This window comes from Peromyscus californicus, unplaced genomic scaffold (assembly GCF_007827085.1).
Source record: "Peromyscus californicus insignis strain IS unplaced genomic scaffold, ASM782708v3 Scaffold_3__1_contigs__length_106647218, whole genome shotgun sequence".
NCBI lineage: Eukaryota > Metazoa > Chordata > Mammalia > Rodentia > Cricetidae > Peromyscus > Peromyscus californicus.
The window spans coordinates 15,633,424-15,656,482 of record NW_026294551.1 but is presented as its reverse complement, the minus strand read 5'-3'; the positions used below and the strand labels follow the sequence as shown (position 1 = coordinate 15,656,482).

General features: G+C 43.2%; 1 protein-coding gene across 9 annotated transcripts in view; it reads right to left on the bottom strand.

The window, feature by feature from the left end:
• Bptf (bromodomain PHD finger transcription factor) overlaps window positions 1–23,059 on the bottom strand; it is a 113,177-nt gene that overhangs the window by 32,531 nt on the left and 57,587 nt on the right. For all 9 annotated transcript variants that reach the window (XM_052759642.1, XM_052759649.1, XM_052759648.1 and 6 more), the window contains 8 exons: window positions 22,347–22,702; window positions 21,868–21,999; window positions 16,302–16,431; window positions 15,429–15,567; window positions 13,913–14,092; window positions 9,531–11,811; window positions 5,355–5,479; window positions 4,167–4,295 (listed from right to left, as the gene is read on the bottom strand). In XM_052759642.1, the coding sequence (XP_052615602.1) occupies window positions 4,167–4,295; window positions 5,355–5,479; window positions 9,531–11,811; window positions 13,913–14,092; window positions 15,429–15,567; window positions 16,302–16,431; window positions 21,868–21,999; window positions 22,347–22,702 (3,472 nt within the window). The remainder of the gene's footprint in view (window positions 1–4,166; window positions 4,296–5,354; window positions 5,480–9,530; window positions 11,812–13,912; window positions 14,093–15,428; window positions 15,568–16,301; window positions 16,432–21,867; window positions 22,000–22,346; window positions 22,703–23,059) is intronic.

The window sequence follows — 23,059 nt, the reverse complement described above, 5'->3', positions numbered from 1 at the left end:
AGAGTCTGAAACAAAAAGGGGTCAGCTTGATGAAATTTCCTTGTCAGTGAAGAGGAAGGGGAGTTGTGTGAAGAGGACACCTCACATGTACACTCAGCAGCTGAGGTAGAGGAGGGGCTTCCCTGGTGGCACTGTGTGTCTGTTCCCTCTTCTTCCTTACCAACACTGCCCTTCTACGTAAGCTGTAGCGTGGCATATAACTCACTATGAAACACAGCCGTATTATCTCTCTGCTTCAGACCCGAGTGCTGAGTCTGGGCCACTGTGCTCAGATCGTGGGTCACAGTCATCCTCAACCTTTCCTTGCTTCAAAGACTAAAGCAAGCCTAGAGTCCTTCACAGCTGAGCTGGCAAGACTTATTTCCCTCCATAGCACTGAGGAGATAGGCTACATTTACCCAGTATAAGAAGGAGATCCAAAAAGCTGAAGAATATGCAAAAATCTCCCAGGAAGATTTAAAATACTGGGTCTGGAGAGATGACTCAGAGGCTGTTCTTCCGGAGGTCTTAAGTTCAATTCCCAGCAACTACATGGTGGCTCACAACCATCTATAATGACATCTGGTGCACTCTTCTGACCTGCAAGCAATACATGCAGGCAGAACACTGTATATATAATAAATAAATCTTTAAAAAAGAGAGAGATTTAGAACACTGTACAGTAAGGAGGGATTAGCACCCAGCCTTGTCCAGGGCCCAGAGGGCAATAGAGTCCGGCCATAGAGACTGATGTGAGACAGTGGCGGTGGCCATCTCAGAGAAGCTGCAGTCAGCAATGGAGCACAGGGAGCACAGCTCAGTGGACAGCACAGCTGTGATGGGTGCACCCCGGAGAGGCAAAGTCCCCCCCCCCCCCCCCCCCCGGGGTGGCACGTCTCCAGGATGCCCCTTGCTTCTGCTCTTCTCTCTCCTGCTTGCTGTTGTGTGCCTACTGCATTTGGTATGGTGTGGTGCCCACACGAAAGAATCCCACTGTATCTAGTATAGTGCTGTGGAATATTATTCTAAAGTGTGTTGCATTTCTTCCTACTGCTTTGTTAACAATGCAAAGATGTGTTACATTTGTTTGATTAAATAAAATTAACCTGCAGGCAGGAGGCTGAATCAGCAAGTAGCTAACAGAAAGTAGTAGGGAGGAACTAAGTGTAGTGAGGTTTCTTTACTGGGGCTGAGCAGAAGGACGCTGGGTTTTTTGGAAGAGCCAGCAAAGGGAGAAGGTTAGCTACTTGCTATTTTTTTTTTTAAGACTTTATTTATTTATTATGTATACAATGTTCTGCCTGCATGTGTGCTTGCAGGCCAGAAGAGGGCACCAGATCTCATTACAGATGGTTGTGAGCCACCATGTGGTTGCTGGGAATTGAACTCAGGACCTCTGGAAGAGCAGCCAGTGCTCTTAACCTCTGAGCCATCTCTCCAGCCCTAGCTACTTGCTATTTAACCTCTCTGAGTGGGCAGAATTCCACTTCAACCTTTGAATCGGGAGTTCTTTGGAGGGATAGAGATCTAGATAAAGTTTCCCTTGATAGTTTTGAAAGAGTCAGTACCTGTGGTATTGTATTCCCCCAAATATTGTGCATATTAATAAACTTATCTGGGGTCAGAGACAGAGCAGCCACAATATTAAATAAACATAAAGGATAGGCAGTGGTAGCACACGTCTTTAATCCTAGCATTCCAGAGGCAGAAATCCATGTGTTCAAGGATACAGACAGGCATGGTGACTCACGCCTTTAATCCCAGAAAGCAAGCCTTTAATCCCAGGGAGTGGTGGTAGAAAGCAGAAAGGTATATACAAGGCGTGAGGACCAGAAACTAGAAGCATTTGGCTGGTTAAGCTTTCAGGCTTTCGAGCAGCACAGTTCAGCTGAGAGCCATTCGGATATGAGGACACAGAGGCTTCCAGTCTGAGGAAACAAGACCAGCTGAGGAACTGGCCAGGTGAGGTTAGCTGTGGCTTGTTCTGTCTCTCTGATCTTCCAGTGTTCACCCCAATACTTGGCTCCAGGTTTGATTTTATTAAAAAGAACTTTTAAGATTCCTGCTACAAGTGCCCAAGGGAATCCCATTCCCTAGGGCTACGACCTAATCGCTGCTGGTAGCAGCAGATTTGCAGTCTCTGATTAGGACATCAGATGCTTAAGGCGCAGCTGCTGTAAATAATAAAAAACAGTTAACAGTATAGTGTGATTGTTTCATGGGAAAATCCCCCTCCTCACTGCATAATTTACTTGTAGATCATAATAAAGATGATTTTCACAAAGCAATGATGCTTAAGAGATGTGAGATTTGTCAAGGATGGAAAATGAGAACAAGTTAGTTTTATGCATTACAGACCCATGAACTCTGCCTGTGGAAAAACAGGCTGATGATCAAAGAAAGCAATTACGTCCCAACACCAAGGTTAGGTCTGAGTTCCTTGGTCATGTAGCTTAGAGAATTAGTCACAGGTTTTGGTGTGCGCCTTGAAAAAACAAAGTTGTGAAAGGAAATCAAATGGCCCTATTGTGTGTAAAGAAAAAAGAAAAACAGATGGTTAGCTGAGCACTTGAGTAAAACTTTGTAGAGCAGAAACAGGCTTGGAATCTGCTGCGCTGAAACCGCAAACAGCTGCCTGCCATCCAAAGGAACTGGCGGAAATACGCTCGGCTTGCTTAAACCTTCTCAAATAGTAATAAGAGAATCAGTGCTTTGAGGTGAAGATGTTATGGTGGGAAAATTAATACAAAGGAAAATGTCTAACTACTTGTGGGCTTCTAAGGAAAACATGCAACTTTGATCATAATGTGATTTCTTTTTTTTTTTTTTTTTTTAAAGATCTATTTATTTATTATGTATACAGTATTCTGCCTACATGTAGGCTTGCAGGCCAGAAGAGGGCACCAGATCTCATTACGGATGGTTGTGAGCCACCATGTGGTTGCTGGGAATTGAACTCAAGACCTCTGGAAGAACAGCCAGTGCTCTTAACCTCTGAGCCATCTCTCCAGCCCCGATTTCTTTTTTTTTTTTTTTTTTTTGGTTTTTTCGAGACAGGGTTTCTCTGTGTAGCTTTGCGCCTTTCCTGGAACTCACTCTGTAGCCCAGGCTGGCCTCGAACTCGCAGAGATCCGCCTGCCTCTGCCTCCCGAGTGCTGGGATTAAAGGTGTGCGCCACCACCGCCTCCTGTGTGAAGGTTTAATTTGTTTTTGGAAAATATGCAGCTCGTGGTTGTGAGGTGATTTCCTTCTTGTGTAGAAATTTTTGTTTTAGGTGGTATAAAAAGGAAAAAGAGAAAAATAAAGAAGCAGAAGAATTAGGTTTTGCTGCCTTAGATAAGTCTCCTCTGTGTTTAGCAGTCGTCGACTCCACATTTCCTCTCACTTTCTGAGCTGCTGGAATAAACAGAGGCGGCCAGAAGTAGACCTGCACTGTCCATCAACGGAGGTCCCCACTTTGGTGCCTGGATAGCACTTGTCACTGTGATAGTATTCCATTATCTCCCAGGACAGTATTCTTTCAAATGGGGGTTATTCCCCATCATCATTCACTAAAATGAACTAGGAGTTAGTATCAGTAAAGGTATACATTTAAGGAGAATGATTTTCAAAAAGTGTTTCTTTGTGAAGACATCATTTTCTCTTCCCACACTTGAAAATTTTTATTTATGTATTTGTGCATGTCTCTTATATTATGACTATCTTGAATAGTTTGCATTAGTTTTTTTGTTTTATTTTTTATTTTTCCAGACAGAGTTTCTCTGTCTAACAGTCCTGGCTGTCCTGGAACTTGCTCTGTAGACCAGACTGGCCTCAATCATAGAGATCCACCTGCCTCTGCCTCCCAAGTGCTGGTGCATTAGTCTAAGCATTTTTTATCATGAGTTTATACACATATACATGCAGGAGTCCATGGAGTTCAAGTAACGGCCTCAGAGCCCCCTTAAACTGGAGTTGTGAGGCACACTGTAGGTGCTGGGAACTGAACCTGGGCCCTCTGTAAGAGCAGTAAGGACTCTTAACTGCAGGCCAGGTGTCTCAGCTGTTAGTCTCTATATGCTTCTCAATACAGGAGTAGTTTGTGGTGTAAGGTAAGTAGTTCAAGAAACAAGTACTAAATCACAATTAATGGAACACATGGCCAACAGGCTAGTGATGATATATACATTTTTTTTTCTATTTCTTACCTTTTGGTGCTTCTGGAACTCCAATGGGGCAAATAATCTTCCTAATACAATATTCAGAACGAATGCCATAAGGACCCACATCACGCCTCTTAATTATTTCTGTGGTTGTGATTTCAGTTTCAGATGTTTCTATGGGAAGACGATATACTTCTTTAAAGATGTGACTCTGCAATGTCCTCTCAGAACATCTGGCTTATTAATGAGCACAGCATCACTGCTTGATTACAAAGCTGAGCTTCTGGCCCCAGAGAGCATGTGGGCGGTGCTGCTGTTTGTTTTTCCATCGGGGAATGTCACGCTGCTGCATAGGCGGGCCATCCCTTTCCTTCTGATATACTAACACACAGCTTCCCTCTATAGCCCATTGCCTAGAACTTGACACATAAGCCCAGGCTGGCATCAAACTTGTGGCAATCCTTCCACCTCAGCATGAGTAGCAGGAAGAAAAAAACTGCAGTAAGGTCCAAGTTACCTCCCAGAGGCAGCACCCAGTCAAAGTGGTGCCTGAGGGTCCAGGAATCCCAGGTTAACTGACTTACACTCTGTAGTAACAACTATCATTTGAAAATTTGATGGGTCTATGTGTGCTAACTCACCTAGAATATGAACCTTGCTCCTTAACCTTGAGTTTATGGCACTTGGAAAACTTGAGCAAGGTTAAATTCTATAAAATAAAACAAGCATGTAATAAATTCAGTGAATGGCACATGATTTGATTTTTGTGCAGTGCTAGGGGTCAAGCCCAGAGCCTTGTACATGTTAGGTGAGTGCTAAAGCCACGGATTCATTTTTTATTTCTTGGTTTGTTTTGGTTGAGACAGTTGCTCTAGCTGGCCTTGAGCTAAGTATAAGTAGCCCAAGCAAGTCTCTTGCCTCAGTCTCCTAAGTAGCTGGCATTACGAGCCTTTGCTGCCAAGTCTGGCTACTTTTTTTTTGCTACACGGCCTCATGTAATCGAAGATGGCCTTGAACTTTTGATCCTCCCTCTTCCAGCTCCTCAGTGGTAAGGTTTCAAGCATGCACCACCACAACCAGGTTATCCAATGTTCAAGCATGCACCACCACAACCAGGTTATCCAATGCTAGGAACCTAAATGGCTCCACATGTTAGCGCATGACCTATGCACTGTAGCAACTAAGCTATTTCTTTAGCCCACATCTTTTACACTTCAAGTCCAACTCCCTTACCTGTCCGTGTGGTTCCTCCTCCTGGAGGAGCCTTGGCTGCCATGTCATCCCATCTCAAACTGGCCCACAGTAACCGTAACATCAGGCTCACTCCTGCTAAGGATTTGACCGTCTGGAGTCTATACCTGAAAGAACAACCCAGATCAACTACATATAAACATATAAACACACACTCACTCACACTCTCTTCTTCTCTGTGAACCCAGAGGACATGGTTCTGGTGCTCACTGTAACCGCAGTATTTCTAACACGGCTCTGTAAGACTGTGACATTACACAGTCTTTAACAGCTTTGAGTTCCTAGGATAACATCTTATATCATCTAGATTCATTTCCAATGCCATATAAATAGGTAAGTGTTTTATCTTAAGAGTAATGAGATAACAATTTTATAAAGATTTTTATTATATTAATCTACTAAAATATCTGCATGAAAAACTACCAAGAAAAAAAAAATCAATAACCATGTTACTAAATATGAGAGGAGTCTTGAAGATAAAATCAGGATGAAATAGTTTTTGCTAAAACAAAACAATTGAATATGTTTATATTTTATCAAAGAGTAAAACACTCTGCCAATGCAACAAGATCTTTTCAAACTAAAAGGAATTCTGTAGTCCATGTGACTCTTGAAATCAATTACTGCACATACTATGAATACTAACAATGTGGGTAATTTTGGAATCCTAAGAAAGTTATTCCCAGAAATAACTGGGAATCAGAGTAGGGAATCTGGGCTCACGCTTTTCCATAAGCATGAGTGTAAAGTTACTAAATACACTTTTTTTTAAAAAAAAGTAACACCAAAAGCACATATGAAAATGAATTTACTCAATTTCAATAAGTATTTTATCCTAAAATGGAATTCACTGTAACATATATTAAAGCACCCCACGGCTATCAGTTCCCTGTTAAAACCTGCATAAATAGATTCCCCTTTGGACATTTTCAAACTACATAAAGTGAACACACTGGCTGAATGCATCACAGAGGAAACCTAGACAGTAAAGGTAACTTCCTCCACTAACAGGCAAATGGGAAATCTTAGGACAATTCTGCACTGGAAAGGCGATGCTTTTTCTGTTCCTATCATATGAAAAATGAACCTCTAGTCGAATGGTTCCTGCTCTGCCAATTTCTGGCTCCACCTATAACACGTTTCTTCATGTTAACACCCCAGAAAGCTTCGAGCCATTAAGATGCTGACTAGTGGAGGGATATCCTGGGAGGAACAAAGTGTCAGTCACTTCAGGCCACGCCCCATGGAAAGCCTTGTGCCATTTGGTGTGTCAAGAGAAAAACAAGCATTTCTTATTCTCTCTTTCTCCTCTGCTTGTTCTCTAGGGTCAAACAGTAGCTTCAAATCCTCACTCTGTCTGTCTTGCCTCACACACAACACCGTCTCACCTCCACTGTACTGAGGACAGAACCCAAGGTCTTGGACATACCAGGCAAGCACTCTACCAACCATCAATATCCCCGGTCCCCAAAAGCAACCCCATTGTAAAATGCAGATAACATCAGTGGATGAACACAGCCACAGGCTATCAGTCTGCCGATTCATTCACTCATTCATTCATCCCAACAACAATGGCGTGCTGCCGATGGGTCAGGACTGTGAATGAAGCTGGGAGAGACACAAAGTGTGTTAGAATCTACCTGGTAAGAGCTGTCCGAGAAGCAAGTACATAGGTCTGCCATAGTCTAAAGCATGTGTTCAGTGGATGACAGTGTGACTGACTGACTGAAGGCAAGGGACACACGAGAAGGAACGAAGTGTGTAAAAAGCACACACTTCTCAGATGCTACATCCTGTGTAGTTATTGCCAGAGGGAAGGGGCAGGTGTAAATGGCGATGGAGCTTGCATGGAGAAGAAAGCAAAGCTCAGAATGAGCTATGCCAGAGAGAAGGCTTAAAGAAAAGCTTGTAAATTCTCTGCTAAGGCTTCCCTTCTCGCCTAGTGATCATCAGGTGTCGCACACTTTCCCCTCCCTTCCCTGCAGTAGTGAGCGTCCATCAATCATTCAGAAGAGTCCCAGCATACAGCCATTTTAGCAGGACCCCTCTAGCAGCTTTCTGGAGAACAACTGCCAGTTCAAAACGACAGCGACACAGAGTCTTGTCAGGGAAAATGGATATAAGGAAAGGTACGCTCAAAGGGCCAAAAGGTTTTACTGCAGCCATGAGACAAGTGTCAATTTTCCTATAGCACTCAGCTTTAACATTACCTTAAAAATATGTACCACCATGCAGCTGGGCCTATGTGTAGTCTTAACTGCGATGAGGCTGAGGTGGGAGGACAGGGGTTTAAGACCAGCCTGGGCTGCATAGCTAGACCCAGAAGAACCACCCCCCAACAAATAAATAAATATAGACAAATAAATAAATTAGAATCACACCATCAGCTCTCAGAATTCTTCTACTAAGCATCAAACACATGAGACTCAAGGGTTAGTATAAAAATGCACTTTACATGAATAGTTTTTGTAGCAATTTTTAAAAAAGTATCCTAAAATCAAAATAACACATATTTTTACCCATGCTTCCATTAGTCAGAAGTGACAGTTATTAATTCAACTTCAACAGATTAAGAATGTACAGTAAGGTATTTCTTTCCATTAAAAAATGAGACTGACCAAACAGGTAGGATGCATGCTAGCGCATATCAAAACATTCTAAGTCAAGGCACCTGCACTGCGCTGCAGCCATGCACACAAAGGCTCTGGGGCCCATGACGGTTGGGGCCCAATGACTACCTTTCATTTCAGAACATAAGGAGCAGCAAGACCAGCTCCCCGCCTGCCGGGGCATCTTAGTTCAACTACTGGTATGTACATAGTAACTTTTCCAGTGGGAAAGAAGTTACCTGCAGGACAGTCAAGGATGCACTTTGGGACCGCTCTCAATGAAGAAAGCAGAAAAGTGCAGAGCAATCCTACACTCCATGAACTGCAATGAAGAGTTCCTTGATTCCCTGCAGGATTCTGCAAATCCTTCATTGCAGGCCCTGCAGAGAAAGTGGACTTTTCAGCTGTCTCTAGTGCATGTGCCATGGAGTGATGACATCTTACTTCAAATCAATGATGAGGTATAAAAAAACGTGCCCATACAAATGGTGAGTGGTCACCACAGTAAACGAATTCCTCTAGGGAGAATTTGCCTTTACACCCGTTTTGTGGTCTTTTCTTACACTAGCTAGCTGACTATAATATAAAGGACATAAAGAAGGATGGCAGTAACTGAATTTGGAAATACTTAAGACACCCTGAAATGAAGTCTTAAGAGAGATGATGCCCTGCTCAGTAACCTGCTGGAATGACCATGAAAAACCAACTGTAGCCTAGACCATGCTGCTTTCCAAGCCTGAGGTTCTTAATGCCTATGTTCATCCCTCTCAACAAGGGTGGAAGGTAGAGACAGAGACATGAAAAGGGACAGAACACGGACAAGCACGTGAAACGCACACAGCACATAAAGTGCTGGCTGGGGTCAGGAAAACCAGGAACTGGGCTTAACCTGGCCTCTGTGGTCATAGGCAATTACTCTATGTCTACAGGAGAACTTCTAGGCCTCCTTCCCAGTGAAAGATGAACATGAATTAACAACTGCCAAAACTATGAACTTACAAGGTGTTCCGCAAACATGGAGGCCCAGCATTCTTAAATGAGACTATTTCTGCATTTTAAGACAGTTCCTAAGGAAATTACACTCTATCTTTTCTTACATAAATAATAGAGAACCCCAAAACTTTTATCATGCAAATAAATTTCAGTAGGAAGGACTGACATGACAGGCTTTAAGAATTTACAGGCATGTTTTTATGAATCCCAGGAAGTGATCATCCAACTCTGTGGTTGTCGTGGTGTAGAGCAAACAACATGTAATAACTTGAAAAGGTAGACCATGAGAATAAGCTTGGCGTGTTCCTCTTGGCTCATGGAAGTTAAAATGGACATGCATGTTCAAAGAATCCCTGACGTTCTCGTCAAGTCCATGGCTGCTGGGTAAATGGCAGCCCACCCGCTGGCAGAGCTAGCAGCTTTCTGTATTATTTCCATCACTAACCTGGCCACCACATATACGCTTCCCTCTCTCCTGGGAGCTCATTTTACTTCAAAATGAGACTTTAAAAAACTTTAGTCCCCCCCTCCCCCAAATAACATATAAAGTACATACCTCCACGTGATACCAAACGTTGGTCTAGGAGAAGGATATGGCCATATGTCCAAGGCAGGTTTTGCATTATAATTAAAGTAAGGGACTTCCCGGATCCCTCCTTTTCTGGCCAGCTTTTTCAAGTCATCATTAGGCAACACGAAAATGCTCTTTTTGCTGCTCTTGGTAACAAACTTCCTATAGGACGGCAGGGCTGTTCCTGAACGGGTCTTCTTGGGTCTTGAGAACTTCATCAGTTTCACCTTGTCTCTTGTGGAGTACTCTTTGCTCACAGTCATAGAGGTCACCAGCGTGCTTCCTGCAGTGGTCAGGGAGTCCGTCACTGTCGTGGTCACCACAGTTTTGCTTTGCTCCTTTACAGAGATGGTGTCCATTCCAGTGTCTGGGCAAGGTGTGGAGAGCTTTGTCACAGTGGTGGTGGTAGTTGTGACAGTGGATCTGGCACAATTTTCTGTGGAAGAAACCACAGTTTGCTTGTCCCCCTTTGCTACCTTAATGACAGTTTTTGACTCTGTAGCAACTGTGGATGTCATCGTGGTGACTTCTGTGATGATTGTTTTCCTTTTGGATTCTCCATTGACATTCTCGTCTTTGCTGGAAGGCAGACCATTTTCATCCATGAAGTCATTACTAAGGTTAGACATCTCTTCAGAAGTAACAGGAGATGGGGTAACCTTCTTAAACTCTGGACTCTCTGTTTCCATATCTTCCACCTGATTAAATGAGTTGCTTTCTGGACAAGGGGCTGGCCGCATGGTTACCTGGGCACTGCCTGACTCTTTGGTGGACGGGAGGGTATGGAGGCTGTCTTGGTGATTACCTTTGGCATCTAAAGAACTCAGTGAATGCGAGTTGGTTTCAGAGCTGTTTTGTTCATTGAAATCTTCCATGATGATGTCACCGTTAACGAACGGCTTCACGGCAGATTCCTTAACAGCCAGTGACTTGACGTTTCCAGGGATGACTTTACTGATATTATTGACCTTTGGTTCAACAGGACCACTCACAACTTTCCCTTCAGAGCCGTCCTTCAGGCACTGCCCCTTCAGGTAACCCTTAGCTTTACTGTCTTTGCCATTTATCTGAAGTTTATTTGCCTTATGTCCTTTCTTTTCAGACTCTCGATTGTCATTATTCTTTCTGTCAGTGGTATGTTTTGGACTTATTTGGTCAGTGCATTTGTTAACTGGTCTCTCATCTAGCTTTTGGTGCTGACCTGTTTTTTTACCATTTGCTTCAGTTACCTTACCCTGTAGTTTATCTTCACAATGTTCAGTGGATTTAGGAACTAACTCACATTTTGACGGCTCCGCACTCTCCATGCCTTGGTCTGGGGTTATGAACTGCTCAGAGATACATTCATTGCTATTCTGAACAATCATATCTTCTTCACTGCTATCTTGAATAGACATGGTATCAGAACTATTTTCCAAAGTGCTATTACATTCAGAGTCACAACCTGGTTTCCCATCAAAGTCCATTGCTTTGGGGAAGGGCCGGGCATCTCTGTCACTGGTACTTTTAGGTACTGATGCTGGTACAGTACTCTTGGAAGAAGGCACGGTTGTGCTGCTCTCTTCCTGTGGGAGTGGCTTTTTGCTCTTAGAGGTCAAAGTGCCAACATCCTCTGCACTGGTTGGTTTAGCGTCGTCAATGATAAAGTCACTTCCTTGGGTTTTAGCCTGACTTAGTTCTAGTCCCTTACTGGCAGGCTCAGAGATACTGGCATCTAGGGCACTTTCAACAGAGTTCAGTCGCTGACAGTTTGGCCCTGAACTCTGAACAGAGACATCATCTGACACTTGATCTTTTGGGTAGAGTTTGTTTGTGCTCAGACTAGGATCACTTTGTGAACACCCATGTCCCGAGTCCCCAGGGCTAGCCTGGCTCGGACTGGGGCTTTGTTCCTGTCTGAGCCAGTCACCCTGACACCCTTCGCTGGCCTTTGCAGTTACTGCTGATTCAGAGGGGCTTTTCAGAGCACTGGTGAGAGGCTTGCCTACTCCCTTCAACCCACTCTCCAGTTTCAACTTTTCAAGGCGCTGCTTCTCTTCCAGTGTGAACTGTCGAATCCGCCTTTCCAGGAGCCCGTCCAGCTTAGAAGATTTTGTTTTCTTTTTGTAACTAGTCCTTAGATGGAACCCCTCACTGACATTGACCACATCCACCTGAGTATTCTCCTGACAGTTTATATGGGACTCTGTTCTGACAGTATCATCTATCTCCATTGGTTCTTCCTTGAACGATTTGTCATTATCAGAATCTAAAACTTCTTTGACATCTGTGAATTAAAGACATTGATAAAAATGTAATTTTTATTCTGAAGGAATTTTACTCATGAAGAATTCTCATTTTTAGAAGTATCTACTATTGCTATTTTTATATATATAGGAAGGTCATGGACACTACTAAACTTTAAATGGGGTTAAAAAATAGATACATCTCAAATACTAGATGATTCTAATTTTTGCTACCTAAATTGATGGAATTCTATAGTGGGAAAATGACTTAGCCTATGATACGCTATTGAGTATATTATGCCTACAGGTATGGTTAGTTTCAACTGTGCTGAGCTGGAGCTATGTCACCCAGCACTGGGAGGAGGCAGAGGCAGGAATAGCATGAGTTTGAGGACATCCTGGGCCACACAGCAAACTAATCTGAACAAAAACCACTTCTGGCACACGTGCTATCAGGCTACTATGAGTTTAAAACTTCTGTTTATTTCTTCCACATACGTGTGAGTGAGTGTGTGTGTGTGTGTGTGTGTGTGTGTGTGTTCCCCAATTCCCCCCAGATAGGGCTGGTCTGGAACTCACTGTGTAGATCAGGCCTGCGTTTGCAATGATTCTTCAGATTCAGCTTCCTGAGTGCTACAATTACAGATGACTTATTTGTGTTTTTTTCGTTTGTTAAAAATTTCCTTCCAGTTTTATTACTTATAAACACTTCAAAATTAGTGTTTAAGCAGAAAAGTCAGACTTTTCTGGATTTGTGGAGAAATGACATGTGATCCATAAAGTGTGTCATGGAGTCAGTTAGCAGTCAAGCCAGAAACTTTGTTTTTGTTTTGTTTTTTGTGGACAGAGTCTCACTCTGTAGCCCCTGCTAGCTCAGACTCAACTCAATCTTCTGCCTCAGTCTCCTAAGTACTAGGATTATAGGTGTGAATAATCATGCCTAGCCTATGTTTTTGTTTCATGCATCTATATGTTTGTTTATGTTCCTGTGTATGTGCGTCTGGATTCTTTTTCAGTATGTCTCAATTTTATTCTTTGAACCCAGAGCTCAACAATACAGCTAGTTTAGCTAGCAAGGCTCTGTCCTCAAGTGCTGTAATTTCAGGCAGGCCACCAATGCCCAACCAGCATGTATGTGGACTCTGGGAATACAAACTCCTAGTCCTCATGCTTAAGTACCAAGACCATTATCAGTGGGCCATCTCCCAAGTTTGTTTATGTGTTTAAAAAAAAATGTTTAAAACACTTTTTGTTTATATGTCTCACTGACCCTAAGCTTTCTCAAAAGCTTACATATCATGTTCCCATGTTCCCATACATCGAACAATTCCACTCCTTGGTATACCACTAAGCAGTAAAAACCTGTGCCCACAGAGATACTTGGTACAGAAATCTGGTGGGATGGCTCAAGAATAAAAGCTTTGCTATCAAGTGGGTGTGAGGTTCTGAGTTTGAGCCCTGGAACCCACAAAACAAATAAATTAATTAATTAATGTTTGTAAGAAAATCCAAAAATTAGCTGGTTATGGTGGCACCTTTAATCCCAGCACTCAGGAGGCAGAAGTAGGTAGATTTCTGTATATTCCAGGCCGGCCTGTTGTACATAGTGAGTTCCAGGCCAATCAGAGTTACACAGTGAGTCTCTTTCTCAAAAAACAAAACAAATAAGAAACAAATCCTAAAACTGAAAGTGTTAGTGCTCCTAACAGTTAGAAAGCAGAAACAGCCCAATTACTCACTGATCAATGACTGGGCAGATGCATTGTGGCCCTATCAATACAGTGGAGTGTTCTTTGAAATACACTGCAATGTGGATGAACCTTGAAAGCATCACGCTGGATTAAATTAGGAGGTCAAGAGACTGCCTAATTTCATTTAAATGAAATGTCTAAAACAGACAAATCCACCAAGAATAGACTGATGGGTTGGGATCAGAAAGCAACTTCCTTTGGCATGATGAAAACGTCCTTAAACTGTCATAAATGCTGAGTAAGTCTGTGAACAACAACAGCCCTGACAGCTTAGTGAGGTGAATCACCCACGACACCATTTACGCTCTTATGAGGCGGTGCGGTACCTTGCTGATGAACCTGCTCCAGGGCACTCTCATCACCCCGCCCCACCACACTGGACCCTGCTTACCTTGGTCCTTCTTCTCAGACACCTTAGATAGGTCCATTGCACTTTCATCTGCTCCGGCTGCAGCTTCTGAATCTTTTGCCTCACCTTTCTCAGAATCACATTCTGTCTTCATTTTTTTTGGACTTCGTGGACTTTTTCTTTTATCTGATTCATCCTTATTTTCATCTGTATTATTTTTGGCTAAAAAGAATCACATATATGGCCATAGATGGTCTTAATATTAGAATTTTTAAAATAAGTTTTATTTTTGTTTTTTGTTTGTTTTTGTTTTTCAAGACAGGTTTGTAGCTCTGGCTGTCCTGGAATTCACTCTGTAGACCAGGCTGGCCTCAAACTCAGAGATCCGCTTGCCTATGCCTCTGAATTCTGGAATTCCTCTGCTGGAATTCAAGGCATGTGTCACCACCACCCAGCTTATTTTTATTCTTATTTCTGTGTGTCTGTGTGTCTTTACACATTATCTGTGTGCAGAAGCCTGAAGAGGTTAAAAGAGGAAATCAAGATCTCTGCAGTTACAGGGGGTTGTGAGCTACTGAATGTGGGTGCTAGGAACCAAACTCTGGTTCTCTACAAGTGCTCTTAACCTCTGAGCCACCACTACAGCACTACAGCTTCCTAATCTAAGAACTGAATATAGTGAGTCTATAGAAAACCACCAAGTACTTACTATCCAATATGCATTATTTCATTATTTCTAATTAAAAACCAAACCCAAATAAAGTACCATATACCTTCTTACATTTAAGTTGATGTCAAGTCCTGAGGGGCACTCAAGACACAATATACACAAAAGGCAGGCATTTTTGAGTTCTATGACTCTGAATGCTCTCATCTGTCATGGAAGTCTCTGTTCACTTCCCTTCTAGGTTTCTAGGTGTAATAGTACTGAAAATGTCAACTACTACTGAATATAAGGTCTTGGGGCAGGTGGAACCACAAGAATCCAGATTTTGAAAATAATTACATGGCTGAATATTTTAAAAAATTATTTTCTCTCATTTTTTCTTTAACTAAAATCCTACATATCAAAGTCTTGTAAAGGTAATTTAAAAATCTTTAGTTTCTGGAGCTAAAGAACTAGCTTAGCTGGTTAACATCATTTGTGAGTTTTGCAGAGGACCTGGGTTCAGTTCCCAACACCCACATGGTGGCTCACAGCCATCTCTAACTTCAGGGCCAGGGGACTGAATGCCCTCTTTCTGGCTTCTGTGGACACCAGGCATGAATATGTGTTACACATAGATACATGAAGGCAAACACTCATAAACATAAAATATAAAAAATAACCTTAAATAAAAAAAACTTTAGAACTTGTAAATTAGTAAATCACAACAGTATTTTCCACATGCTAGTAAAAATTTCATAAGGATACATTTATCTGCAATAAGGTCAATATACTATGAAATTCTAAGAACTAATACCAATGAGAAGTGGTTCTATCAACAAGCTAACCATCAGCACTGGGAACATTAAGGATCTCCTATCCGCTGTATGTACTACACAGTAGACTACTCACCTCCGACCAGGGGCTTCCTGTAGTTCACATTGGTATTGCCTGGTAATTTGGGAAGAAACCTATAAACGTGTGTTTTACTAATCCAGCTCCAGCCGCCATACCCTGTCACTCTGTATTCCTCTCCTTTTTGCTTCCAAACCTGGAGAAATAAAAACACAACGGTTAAACAATCACACTTGGTACTCTAGTGCCTGCCGCACACAGGCTAAGAATTAAGCAAACTGGAACAGAGTGGGAGGCGTGCGCAGGCACACATGCCTGGTGCCCTGAGTTCCATGCCCAGGACCCACGGGGTGAGACCAGGAGAACCAACTCCTGCCAAATAGGCTGTGACCTCCGTATGTGTGTGTGCTCTGACACTCACAGAAACAGATAAAAGCATAATAATAAAAGAATCAGGCAAATTCATTACATTTACCAAAGAATCAGTTTTTAGTAGGAATCTAAAGATTTATGAAAGAATGTAACACTCCTACTAAATTTAACAATGTTTTTATTTTTATTTTTTTTATTTTTTTATTTTTTTTTGGTTTTTCGAGACAGGGTTTCTCTGTGTAGCTTTGCGCCTTTCCTGGTACTCGCTTTGGAGACCAGGCTGGCCTCGAACTCACAGAGATCCGCCTGGCTCTGCCTCCCGAGTGCTGGGATTAAAGGCGTGCGCCACCACTGCCCGGCCAATGTTTTTATTTTTATAACAAGTTTCAACAAACTGGTCTCAAATCCTAAAAGAAACAAGCTCACAAAATTACAAGACGTGCCAACACCACCTCGTTAATTGAAGACTGTGACAAGGTAAAGCGGAATGAGCGCATGGGAAACTGCGCAGCACACCCGCAGACGGCGCACACCGGGGCAGACCGCAGCGCCAGTTACCTGATGCTTCACTGGGAACGTGTACTTCACCCAGGTGGCCTGCTGCATGGTCTCCTCCTCCTCCTGTTTCTTCTCCTTCTTTTTAACTTTCTCTTTTTCTTCCCTTTCAATTGATGTCATCCTATGTAACCTGAGAACACACGGATTACAAAAAAATTACATTTAATTTTGAAAAACAAAAAAAGATATGAATGTAATACTGAAAATTAGGAAGAAAACCAGAGAGTGCTTAGTTAGAACCCTACACCCCAGACACTTCCAACAGACAAAAATAAGTAGGTGCAGCATCCCTAAGAGGAGAGCCCAGAGCAGAAAACAAACAATAAAAAAGAATAGCCTTTCCAAACAGGTCCCTAAAGAAACACCAGTGTTTTATTCTTGTAATGTCTCATGCACAAGCCACCACTACGGATAGCCATGAGGAGCCCACTCTAATAGAACTGACACCACACAAACAACTCAGACTCTGACTTTTAACCAGCAAATACAAACACTGGGAGACCTTGCAGGCCAGACACCTTTTTCCACTTTAGGTGCTGGGGAAAAAAGCACAGAGCCTTGGGTATTCTAGGCAAGCACTCTACCACTAAGCTTTTCCATATCACAACACAATTTTTTAATTAATAAAATTCAGGTGCGGTAGCAAAAGCCCTTCATCTCAGCACACGGGAGGCTAAAGCAGTATCTTGAATCTTGAGTTTGAGGGCACACCAGGCTGGGCTATCCACTGAGATGCTATCTCAAAGGAACCAACAAGGAAGCAAGCACTCACTCTTCCTCCCCATCTCCTCCCACTGTACTGAGAAGGCTTGGTGCCGCTCTTTCTCATCAGCCTCAGCCTGCACTTTCATACACTGCTCACCAGGGTCCTCACAAATTGCTGGGCAGAGTGCCAGGGGATGCCTATTCCCCGTCTAAGAACTAGGGAGTAAGCAGGGTTACAGCCACAGCAAGACACAGCCTCAGGCACAGGAGCAGGGGAGGCCGCCACCACCAGCAGTTCCACTGCTTCCGTATGTATTTCAGAGGGACCAGCTCCAGCTCAAACACTGAGCCATCACTTTGACAGAGCAGATCCCTCTGCTGACAGTGACCAGGCGCTAGCTTGTGCCCTCGGTTTCAGTCCAGAGCAAACAGATCCTTTCTCACCACCAAATACAAAAGCTTCACTTTGCTTTGGTATAGTTCATTGTGATGTGTGCTGACCCTGAGTAAAATTCTATTATTCTGGCCACCACCAACAAAGTCTGTATGGGGAAAGGCAGCAATACAAGTCCAGTCCTGTCTGTTGGGCAGAAAGCCCTGGACACTCAAGAGAGCCCCATCAGGATGGGACCATGTAGGCCAGCTGTCATTCTACACTACGCTGGGCTGGCAGATTTTCCTTTCACCTCTGCATAGTCACCTGAGAGCCAGACCATGAGACTGAACTGTCAGCTCCACACCCTAATCTCCAGGTAGTGCCCATGACTCTGTGCTACGGGGTATCATTGCAGATATAACACACAACACTGTGTGTCTTTCATCCTGAACATAGGGAGTAGCCCTCCATTGTCCTCCTCAGTGACGGGATGGCAGAGACCACAAGTTCCTGTACTTGAGATGCTGACAAAATGAAGTGAGTACAAGGCACACCCTGGCCTGTCGTCAATCACAAACCAACTGCTGCCCATCCCTTTGGAGCTGAGGAGCCAAACTGGGAGGGAAACACTACCATTCCACTGATTGCTAAATAGGAGAGAAGTCACCGTTCTCTGTCTACTAGCCTTTCACATGGATTTCCTGCACAATGTCTGTGCGGTCCTTTGTCTCACTTGTGCTGGACTATTAGTCCTTTTCCTTTATAAAAGGTCTTTGTCAAGTGAGGACATTTCCATTTGTGGTGCAAAGATTTTCCCTCTATTTGCCATCTCTCTTTTGAGTTTGATTACAATAATGGTTTTCCACTTAGAATTTTAAATATGTGTGTCCAATTTCCTCCTCCATGGCACCTGGAGGTTCTGTGTAAAAAGAAAAGTATCAGAACAAAAATACAAATTAATTCATGTTTTGTCTTTCTTCTATTAGCATTGTGGTTTTGTTTAGTTGTTTTTCAATCTTGATTAATTTGATCTTTGGCTCATGAACCATGTCCTTTTTTGGTTTTTCGAGACAGGGTTTCTCTGTGTAGCTTTGCGCCTTTCCTGGAACTCGCTTTGGAGACCAGGCTGGCCTCGAACTCACAGAGATCCGCCTGGCTCTGCCTCCCGAGTGCTGGGATTAAAGGCGTGCGCCACCACCGCCCGGCGAACCATGTCCTCTTTGTTCAATAATATGCAGCTCCACGGCAGAGCTGCCAATGTCTTAGGGCGTATTTGAGAACTCTCTGGGTGAACTAACTGTTCTACTGCTTCTGATCAGGAAGTGTTTTGACAGCTTCAAATATTTTGTTATATTTTTTGAGACAAGGTTTATGTATTTGTAGCTATATGTAGCTCAGGCTGGCCTCAATCTTAATTCTCCACCCTCTACTATGAGATTAAATTCAAGGCTTGTGCACCTCAATCTAATACCTATTCTTTAATGAGTATTTATTTATTTTAATACTTACTTAATGTGTAGGTGTGAGAGCATGTGTTTATATGCACTTAACATTTGTAGGGGCCCACAGAGGCCAGAAGAATACACCAGATCCCTGGTACTGGAGTTAAGAGACAGTTGCTAGTCATCACCTGAGTGCTAGGAACTGAACTCAAGTCTTCTGGGAGAGCAACCAGTGCTCTTAACTACGAAGCCATCATTTCAAACCCTGTTTTTGTTGTTTGTTTCCTGAGATGGGATCTCATATATCCCACGATGGCCTCAAGTTTCAGGCTAAGACTGTCCTTGTATTCCTGATCCACCTGCCTCCATGTCCCAAGTACTGAGATTGAAGCATGTGGCACCATGGCTGACTTGTTACTTTCTGAGCTAGGATCTTACTAAGCTCAGGTCATCAGGGTTGGCAGGAGCCTCTACTCACTAGACCCAAGATGTCAACAGAGTATTTTATTCACTTGTGTGTGTATGTACACATACATGTGTGTTTGGATTTTAGTGCCTGAGTGTGTAGGCCATCAGGGTGAGCTCTCAAACCTCATCAGAGAAGTATTTCTGTACAGTGGATAGGGCAGTTAACTCTGACATTCATAGCTGGTCACGTACAGAGAACACGTGTCTGTGGACTCTCAGTCACAAATGGCACATCTGTATCGCTTCACTTTCCCTAAGGCTGAGGCCCATCACAAAAGAGGGCAAGAAAGATGCTAAGTACTAGAGGTTGGGGAGGACTAGACCCGAACAGTGTCTTCTAGACACAGCAAGATCACTGCACTCATGAAACTACAGCAGTGATGACTTTCAAAATTTCAGCACAGAGACTTTCTGGCCTTTTCCCCGACTCCCTGATCCACATGTCCCAGACAAGGTCTTACCATGTAGCCTTCACTGGCCTGGACCTTGCTGTGTAGACCAGGATGGCCTCAAATTCACAAAACTCTGCCTACCTCCATTCCACAAGCATGGAGAGTAAAGGTGAGCACCATTACACCCAGTTCAGCTTGTCCTTCTAATTTACAGAGTTGTAGTACTGTTTTTCTATATAAAACTTCCAATTTCTTATCAAATTCTACCCCCAAAAACCCAACTACACACAAGTGAAATTTTATAGTAACAGGACAAAAACTGACATCACCCAGAGACTTATTCTGCTTGTCTTTTGCTTTTTTGTTTTTGTTTTGTAGACTAGGCTGGCCTCAAACTCAGAGATCCACATGCCTCTGCCTCCCAAGTGCTGGGATTAAGGGTGTACACCACCACTGCCCAGCACTTTTTTGGTTTGAATTGCTTGGTTTGGGGACAGCCTTGTTTCTGTAGTCCAGGCCTCAAACTCAAGGTGACCCTGCTTCCCCAAGTGCTACCATTACAGATATAAGCCACCATACTGAGCTTTAAATGTTTTATTTACTTATACATTCCTTTTTTGAAAATTAGGGGATTATACCATTGGAGTGATCTAGCAGGAGGGCAGACAGTTAGACCTACTCTTCCGGCTTTAAAGGGTTACTAAGTAAGTGCAACACATTTGCAACAATACTTTTGATAGTTTATTTGTTTGGACAGCATCCTGCAACTTGTGACCCTCTTACCTCAGCCTCAGTGCTGGAGTTAAAAGAATATGCAACCACAACTTGTATAACTACATAAATACATACATATGTTTATTTATTTATAGCTTCAAATTCTGGGAAGAAAAGTCTCGTGCATATAGTCCAGTCCTTGTAGTAATTTTTAAAACTTTCTGTTTATTTTCTAAGGTCTGTGGACACAGGTATGCTTGGGCATGTACATGCATCTGGAGGCCGGAGGCGGACACAAGGGATCTATCTAACACCTTATTTGTTTTTTTTTTTTTTTGGTTTTTTTTTTTTTTTTTTGGTTTTTCGAGACAGGGTTTCTCTGTGTAGCTTTGCGCCTTTCCTGGAACTCACTTGGTAGCCCAGGCTGGCCTTGAACTCACAGAGATCCACCTGGCTCTGCCTCCCGAGTGCTGGGATTAAAGGCTTGTGCCACCACCGCCCGGCCTTATTTGTTTTTTAAGGACAGGGCCTCTCAATGAATCATTGTTTCAGCTAAGACCAGCAGGTCAGAGAGCCTTCATGATGGGTCTATTTCCCAAATATCTGATTCTTAGCAATGGGCTTCCAGGTGTGTGCCACCTCAACTGGAGGGGTGTGTGTGTGTGTGTGTGTGTGTGTGTGTGTGTGTGTGTGTGCGCGCGCGCGCGCGCGCATGAGCACGCGTGTGCTGGGTAGTGAACCTGAGTCCCCTGAAGGGTGGCAAGTGCTCTTGCCCAGACTTCTACTGCTTGCTTGAGTACACACCTCTGAGTCTGCTTGGTAGCTATGTGGTCTTTGGGCAGACATGCAAGTGTACAAAGAACCCTGATCCTTAGCATAGTGTTGGCAATATTCTGCAATAAATCCTTCAAAATTGTGACTTCTTGGGGCTGGAGATGGCTCAGCAGTTAAGAGCAATGGCTGGTTTGGTTCCCAGAATCCACAGAGCTAACGGTCTGTAAATCCAGCTCCAGGGGGTTCTAACATCCTCTTCTGGCCTCTGCAGACACCAGGAATACACATGATAAACAAACACACATCTAAGCAAAGCAGACATAGACACAGAGACACACACTCTTTCATCCTGTCAAAAATGTTTTTCACTTGTAATATCTTTTAATACGTATGTGGGACTGACAAGATGGCCGGGGGTAAAGTCACCTGTCAAGAATAAACTTCTCTCCATCTATTCATACCCATGGCATGCACAAGTCCACACACATATAAACAATAATAAATAAAATTTTAAAATACTAAAAAGTATATTTGATCTCATTTCATCTTCATTACAGTCTTACATTCTGGGAATTAATGGAGGTTGGGAAGAGATAGTCTTTACTGTGACCTCTTGGGCTTTTCCATGATCATTAATGATCTAGCATTTCAGAAGTATCCTTACTCATCAATCCCAAAGCTCAGAATTCACTCACCTGGTGTGTCCTAAAGACTCCCGCCATATTGGCAGCATCACAACCGGCTTAACAGCACACTCCAAAATTGCAAGAGCCAATGCAAACTCTCTGGGTTTACTGCACATCTGAACGGCCTTGATCCAATTAGCCCTGCATTGCAGAAGGAAAAAAATCATTTCATTCCATTGTTCTTAACTGAAAACACGACAGCCATAGTCTACCATGACTCAGCTTCACAGCTCCAATGAGAAAGTGTTCTACGTGGCAGGAATATGTACACAGGCTCAGGGTACCTAGCTCAGAGAACTGGAGATTTTATCCACCAGGAGCAACTCCAGGCATCACTCAGTCCTCTCAATTCCTTGACCTACAATATTCTTTACCTTTGGTCTCCACTTTACTCCAGGGGTAAAATTCTGATACCCAAAGTTATCCATGGATCCATTTTTAGGTAATTAGCATATTTACAGCAACAGAAGAACTGTAGTTTCCTTTACCTGTGTGAAGCCCAATTGGGATGAAGAAAGGATGAAGGGATGTTGCTTTCTAGCTGCGTGATGGTGAGTCTCAGCGTGGATATGGTAAGGACTTTGGAGCCGTGAACAGACCCATTCCATCTGAACTCCCCGGCTGGAGTGAGGCAGAACTTGTGTGCCAGGTGCCTCCTCTTGTCATGGTCCTCCCTGTGCTGGTGCTTGTTCAGGGCAAAGGAGTTGGTAGAGTACTGGTTGTGGTAGACGCGGTACTTCCCTTCTTGTCCCAGCTTAAAATAATTGTTGATGCTCCCTTTCATCACCACTTCCTTTCTGGTGCTCAACCGTGACACTTCTCCTTGGGAGTTAACTACCAACACCTGATGAGGAAAATAAAGCTGTCAGTATTTGTGTCAAAGACGAAAAAATTTTGTCTGACCAACTCTCTTTCAATAATTGTAATCAATCGTTCCAAACAATAGACATCTTATGAAAAAATGGGGGAAAGGGGCGGTACTTAAAAAGAAGAAAAGAAAAGGAAAGCAGCTAAACTGAAAGTGAAGTTGAGCTGGGCTGGGTGTCTCATATCTGCAGTGCCAACACTCAGAAGGCTGAGGTGGGAAGACTGAATTCAAGCCTCAGGCAGGGCTACACAGCAAGACTGTCTCAGAGCAGGGGACAGTCAGTAAAGACACTTGCCACACAAGTCTGGTGACCCAGCTTTAATCCTCGGATAC